This window comes from Salvelinus alpinus, chromosome 9 (assembly GCF_045679555.1).
Source record: "Salvelinus alpinus chromosome 9, SLU_Salpinus.1, whole genome shotgun sequence".
In the NCBI taxonomy this organism is placed as follows: Eukaryota; Metazoa; Chordata; class Actinopteri; order Salmoniformes; family Salmonidae; genus Salvelinus; species Salvelinus alpinus.
The window spans coordinates 18,420,405-18,427,435 of record NC_092094.1 but is presented as its reverse complement, the minus strand read 5'-3'; the positions used below and the strand labels follow the sequence as shown (position 1 = coordinate 18,427,435).

At 40.1% G+C, this 7,031-nt stretch overlaps 2 protein-coding genes across 2 annotated transcripts; one reads left to right on the top strand and one right to left on the bottom strand.

Moving 5' to 3' along the window:
- The first annotated feature begins 1,546 nt into the window (after positions 1 to 1,546).
- On the top strand, positions 1,547 to 2,275 carry LOC139584438 (phosphatidylinositol N-acetylglucosaminyltransferase subunit Y). Its single transcript, XM_071416277.1, has one exon. The coding sequence runs from the start codon at positions 1,699 to 1,701 to the stop codon at positions 1,909 to 1,911; it is 213 nt and encodes a 70-aa protein (XP_071272378.1). The 5' UTR covers positions 1,547 to 1,698; the 3' UTR covers positions 1,912 to 2,275.
- Positions 2,008 to 4,255, bottom strand: LOC139584437 (uncharacterized). Its single transcript, XM_071416276.1, has 3 exons — positions 4,174 to 4,255; positions 3,717 to 3,804; positions 2,008 to 3,509 (listed from the first exon to the last, which is right to left on the bottom strand). Exon 3 carries the CDS (start codon positions 3,507 to 3,509, stop codon positions 2,331 to 2,333), a length of 1,179 nt encoding a protein of 392 aa, XP_071272377.1. The 5' UTR covers positions 3,717 to 3,804; positions 4,174 to 4,255; the 3' UTR covers positions 2,008 to 2,330.
- Positions 4,256 to 7,031: the final 2,776 nt, after the last annotated feature.

Below are 7,031 nucleotides of genomic sequence, written 5' to 3'. Positions count from 1 at the left end.
CTTGACTCATTTCCATATCATGTGTAAGGATATATCATGGGATAAATGCACTAACTGTAAGTCACTCTGGATAAGAGCGTCTGCTAATGACTAAAATGTAAATCAGGGTTGCCTGGAAAAAAAATCTAGCAAAATTACCACTCAAAACCCGGCCACAAGGCTTAAAAAATAGCAACCAGCATCACTGCTCTGCTCTCTATCACTCAGCTGTACACACACACACACACACACACACACACCCTTCCGCTCAGTACTCCCCCTCCCACTACTTACCTTTTCACTCAGCAACAGCTATTCAGTTATTCAAGACGACTCACTTTCTGATAGTCAGCAGCAGGTAACAGTACAAAAATAAAAAAATTGAAAGAGAAATGCCATGGCGGCCGCGGTGCAATTTAAAAGTAGGACAAAAACCCGTTATCCGCGACCAATAACACTGTAATGAAACAGCAGGGAGCAGGCCTCGAACCTTCGACCTTCTGGTCCGAAGTCCAGCTCGCTATCGACTGTGCCGCAAAAGCATGCTCATGTGGCAGAGTCGATTTCCGCGGTTATAAACCCAGGGTCGTTACAATACATTTTCACCCGCGACATCGTTTTCTAAGTAGACCAATTTTCGGAAAACTGAGGACATGGCAACGCTGATGTAAATAACCACACACTTTGGGCTTGTTCGACATTGCCGCCGACAGTGCAGGCGATTTACCAATGACACATTACGGTTTTGATCCTCTCGAACACGGGCATTATATTTGAGTAAAATACCTGTGTGAGTTTGTGCTACCATCTCGTGGTCAGGCATGTATAATACTTGTCAAATCTGCACACTCATTTTTTATATTAGCCTGTATCAGTCGTCTGTAATATTTATATAGCTGACAATTTAACACCGGCTCTGATTTTTTAAGTGCTTTTTAATATTTTCACTATTTGCTGTTGAAAATCTGAAATGTGCAGTTGAATTTCTAGAGGACGGAACTAGTTAATCAGATACTGGGGACTACATTTGTGATGCACCAGTACAATTTCGTGTGTTCTTCCAGTTTAGCTTGAGCTGTTGTTCATTGCGGATACAACAACACCTTAAAAGGCACATCTGCTGGCTACTTCGGTCATGTTTCAGAATTCAAGAAGATGAGTTAATGAAACTCGGAGTATTCAAAGGTTTGTCAAATATGTGATTGTTTTACGGGGCGTAGGACCTCTGCCTGTATCTGGAAGGCATTTGACAGTTGTGAAGGACTTCGACACTTCCTTGCTCAAATTTGTTGTTTGTCCACTATCCAAAAAGCAATTGAGGTGAGTCATGTTATTATACATTACCCGATTTATACTATTTTACCTAATCCAACGACGATCTTGTTTTGCTATGGCATAGCTGAGACAGAAACACCACTTTTTGTCTCAGCTGTTTAGGTAGCATCAGCTAACAGTTAGCTAGCTAGCCTAATTGTTGTACTCTCGTCTTATCACGCAGGTACGAGGTAAATACCAATGAACTCATCAACGAGGAGCTTGGCATCGCATACCCAATATTTGATGGGATTCCCAACATGATTCCCAATATGCAAGATTGATTAAAAAATAACCTGAAACACCAGTGAAACCAGCACAGCAGGCATAAAACACAAACAGTAAAGACTCAAGAAGATCTTGACCCTGAACAGTGTTTAAATTAGTTGTTAGCTAGAAGTCAAGATGTTATCTCTCTCTACCCTCACAGTACTGGTTCCTATAGTCTCCCTATTTGGACTTTTCTATTCTGCGACTGTGGATGATAATTTCCCTCAGGGATGTACAAGCACTAGCAGTGTGTGTTTCTACAGTCTTCTGTTACCAGTCACCATCCCAGTCTATGTGTTTTTCCATCTATGGAAGTGGATTGGAATCAAGCTATTCAGACACAATTAGTGTACGCTTTACATGAATAGTGTTTCAGTTGAATGTCACTAATAATAAAGGTTATCAATTAGTGATGTGTACTGTGGTGATGGCGTTGCACATGAAGCTGCTATTGCTACCACAGCTAATGATCCACTAAATGATTATGTAAGAAGAAAATGACAAATTAAGGAACTTCATTTGATGAGTGACTTGCAATTTCTTCCATAAAATGTGCATTAATACATTTTTTTATTGAATGTGTTTTTAATTCAACTTGGAAAACATATAAACCTATAAAATGAACCTATTTTGGAAACCTGGGACAAAGAACACCACAAAGCAAATGTATCCTTGTGAATGACTATCACTAATAAAATTGTATTGTTTTTGACTCTTTTTTTCAACCTTTAGTTCTTGAGGGGAAGTTCAGGTTTGAACTTCACTTGTTACTTTTTTGTTTTCTTCCCACCACGGGCCTGTGTAAGTTTCATCAAGGGAGATTGTGGTCTTGGGGACTGTCCATCGCCCTTCATCTTAAAGAAGAAAGATTCATTCAGTCTCATCTGAACTGCCTTAACTTGACTCTTGCACCGCCAGAATGGGTCATTCTCCTCACTTGACGTTGTGTCTGACTTCTGGCCAAGTGGGGGGCTGGTTTCCTCTTCATTAGCCTTTCTTTGAGATGATGGGGGATGTATGCCCATCTCTGCCCTCATCCTGTTAGGGAGACTCAGGTCAGTAGGTTGCTCTGAGCACTCGGCAGCTCCACACGACTGGTGAAACCTGAGGAATGTGGAGATCTCTGAGGTAAAGAAGTTCTCTGTTTGAGTGGCTGTCTCAGATGTTGACTTCCAGAGCAGTGGCTCCTCTTTTGGCTCTATGAGTGACTTGGTATGCCTGGCCAATTTTATGGTGTTGGCTTCACCAGTGCCTCCACTGCTGGAGTGATCTGAAGATGTTAGTACTCTGAATTTCTTCTGAGTTATGAACAGGTCCTCACTGTTGGCATCTTCAGCAGTACTTTGAGAGTTGGTTTGTCCCTTTCCATACTCTGTCCCATTTTCTTGCCCCTCTCCCCACTGATAAGTCCCAGAAAAGTTGCTCTCATTGTCACTCTTGGGGCTTTCCCAGGGAAAAGTGCCTTTGGTTGTTGAGGTGCAACACTTGACTACTTCTGGCTGTTTTGCTTGTATGTAATCAGGGAATAAATCAAATGCAACTTTCTTTTTTCTCTGGGTCTTCTTCTTGGGTACCTTCACTGAGTCACTAACCACCGGCACAGGTTCCTGTTTCTGAATGTAATGTTTTACAGCAAATTTTACAGTGGACTTTCCCCTAGACTTAATTGGCTTTATTGGAGAGTTTGGTGCACTGTTTCCCTCAAAAAGAAAATAGCTATCTTGTAATCCCAGGGCTACTTTTCCCTTCTTTTTCTTCTTCCTATTACCTTTGGACTTTTTGGTTTTCTTTTTCTCTTCAATACCAGCCTCTTTCAACTCTGTCCTGTGGGTTTTGTCCTTTTTTAGACATTTGTCTTTCTTTGATTTATTTTTTATTTTTCCTCTCCTGGGTGAATCCCAAAATGTGTCAGATTCTGTGTACTCCGTCTCCGCTCTTTCAGCCATCTCAATATAGAAAAGAGAATGTGTGGAAATTATTATATATAATTATTCATCATCGGGCCTCTTGACATCAAAATAGAAATATGAAATAATTTACATGGATGCAGTCTAGGGGCTGCCCATCACAATGGATTTAAAAAAAATGCTTTAAGGCTGTTTATCAAATGAGAATTCTCTCTGACTATAGCATACTGTAATTGGTTGTCTTACCAGTTATTCAAGACGCCTTCTGTTCCTCCAATGTTGGGGAACTGTTAACGTTACTTGTATCCTCTCTTGAAACCATGTAACCCAACACCTGTATTAAACACATAGAGCCTCATACGGTACATCTTGATACATTGCACATCAATCATCTCGACATGTAACATTTTGTATTAATGATGGAACTTGTTACAGTAGCCTGACTAGGCAAACTTTAGAAAATATCGGCGATTGCAGGCTGTGGTCTTCCAATACAAAGTAAGAAATATAAATGACAACGACATTAAATTGAGCTAACTACAGGCCTTGGTCGTTAGCCTACCGACCGCAACAAAAAAAGGTTAGCATACACCAAATAGTCTGGAATTATGTCAGATGCGGAACACTGAAATAAATAAATAAATCTAAATTGGTACCAAATAAAGTTTTGAGAAACTATATTAATCATATAGCGATGAATTACCTTCTCAAGTCATTCTCCGGCCCTGACACATGACAGACTCCCGCCACCCACCTCTTCAACTTCAGAGAGCGGGCATCTTTCTAACGCGCATGCCCTTTCATTTGACAAGACTACTGGCTGATCTCGTGACACACCTACTGTATGCGAATCTTGCCACCACTCACCTGCATCTACAAATAATGTTTGTCTACCAGGTAATTAACCTAAATGAGAATATTAAGATGCAAAAATAATATAGCCTAATGTAAAGTGTCAAACTGTTTAATTTTAAGGGGGTCTGTCTATAAATGTGTTTGGGACTGTTAGGACTACCATCAGCAATCTCAATTGGACCTTGCAAGATGATGACATGGTATGAAGGTAAAGATAATATTATTTGTCCAAAGATTAATATAGATCTCAATTCCAATTTCAGAATAAGTGAATAGAATATCAAAATCCTAAATCACCAAAATATTTACATGGTCAGTGTTTACTGTATAGGCAATCAACAGACTTTCCAGTTTTCCTTCACAGCGTTCTTCAGGGTGGTGAGTACAGAAGTAACCTTTTTACACCCATTCAGTCCTTAATGAGTCACCACACATTGGGCACAGACATCATTTCAAGGTAGATTTTATGTACATTTGTCAACTAACTTGAATTCAAAGTGAAATCAACAAAACATTTCACCATGTCATTGGATTTAGGTTTTAAAAAATCCAATCATTTTCCCACGTTGATTCAACATCATCACATTGATTTATTGTTGTTGAAATGACGTGGAAACAACATTGATTCAACCAGTTTTTGCAGTCTAGCTCCCATCATGTCTCATAGCATAGCATCAGCGACCTTCAGGTCCTACTGTGCTTAATGTTTTCACAGGCTGAGAGGGGAATGCCATGCTCATAATAATGGGGGGACTCCTTTCTCTTTTTATTGTGGGAAAAAGTTTCTCTCAACTATCATCTGAGGCCTTGATCAGGGCTGACTGAGAATGTTGTCTGTGAAAATAGACTGTGCCCTTTGTACAATAAGGTTGATACAGTAATAGCCTAGTGTACGGCTGCAAAGCTTAGTCATTGATTACTGCTTTTGGTTGTTTTTCAGCAATGTCCCCTTTCCGGTGACAACTTGGTGTGTGTGTGGGGGGGTCAGGTGCAATAACATATACTTGAATTACAATATTTTGTTTAGCATCATAAATCTACTAATGTTTTATTAAACCATACATTTTAAATACATGTTCTATTATAATACAAAGTTCAGCAGACATTTAAGGTTCTTGAGTTTGTGCCACATTTTTGTTTAAAAGAAGATCCAAGAGATCTTTTGCAAGTTCAGTGGAGCAGAAATTCTTAAACTTTTGCCTAATATCCTGCTTTCCCATTTCTGTGATAGGACACTAGCCACCTATATGGTAAACCAAATTAGAACACTGACAATACTTTAGCCTACGCTGTGACTTTCTACCAGCTGGTCACAATGGTCACACGTAGGAACATCCCCGCAATATAACATGGAAGGAAAGTATTTATATCTGAAACTAATGTAGTTGTTGAAGTGTTTATTGGAGTGTGTAGATTAGGTAATAGGCAGTGAAGGCTCCAGCTTTACGCTGGCGTGGGTGGCTGACACTATGAGGTCCTGTTTGGATAAAAGTGTCTGCTGAATTACATGTATTATTTTAGTCAACAGCATTCATTTTCTGACATTGAGGCCATTACAACTTTGTTATTCACATTTACAGTGGCTGCAGCTCTGGCGAACCGGATGTATTGAGCATGCAGTATTTAGACACTGCACATATGATTGGATGACTAATGTATGGATGACTTCCAGAACGAGACTCTCATCTGTTTTGCACTCTGTTTTGCACTCCATTTGTCCAAGCGCTACATTACTTCTGCCTGTAAATGTTCTACACACCCAAGGGATTCGCTTTATCTGTGGAGGTATAAGGAAGAATGTGTCAAAACCATGGGTTTGCTTATCTTTGGAAGCAAACATCACCCCTTAAGTGTTAAAATACACAGCACATAGCTACAGACCTTTCACTACCTCAGCAGATGTTGCGGATATGGAAATACATCATTAAATATATCGGTGACTCCAAACAAGCGAGCCCCTACTATTAAAAGAAAGTGCTAATCTGCTAGCTTGTTAATGCTATAGCACATGATAATGTGAGTATACTGTTTGTCTTACTGTCTTAGTACTTGTAGTAGTAACCAGTCAATTTATTGTGGTGGTCATGAGCCATTTCCGAGGTGGCATCGAAATATGCAGCGGAAGCTACAGCTTTACCTAGATCCCTGAATTACAGGGAAGGTCAGGGGTGCATTATTGTCAGATGCCTTCCATCATTTCAGTTGTTCCATCCACCCACGCTGTCTGGGTCTATGGGTCAGTCGACTTTCCGATGATCACTAAGGTATGGGACATTACATACATAATTATCCATGGTATACAGTAAGCCTTCCTGATGCTTCATGTGTCTCTGGGTAAAAATAAATCGAACCCGCACTGCAACAGGCTCACACTGTGGAAAGACAAGATTGATGAAACACACAAGAAATGTTTGAGATCATTCATTGAGTCTAATTAATTAAAATAGTAACTTTCTATTATGCGATTCATGTGCTCATGTTTTTAGTTTTGATCTAGACTGCCTTGGCTTGTTCTGCGAACACATCTGGGGAGACTGTTGTGTTGACATGGTAACCCTGTGGGTACAAAGGAAGCCCATCGTGAACTTTTTGGAGCTTATATCAGGTGTGAAGGTACTGACTGCTGAGGAGGTGCTTGTAATGATGCGGCCACTACCTTATCTCTTTGTAACATTTTACATGAAAGTCCTCAGCTGGTGACTGGAT

Excerpts from the sequence above, each read along its gene's own strand:
- LOC139584437 (XM_071416276.1), bottom strand. The coding sequence starts at position 3,509 with ATGGCTGAAAGAGCGGAGACGGAGTACACAGAATCTGACACATTTTGG.
- LOC139584438 (XM_071416277.1), top strand. The coding sequence starts at position 1,699 with ATGTTATCTCTCTCTACCCTCACAGTACTGGTTCCTATAGTCTCCCTA.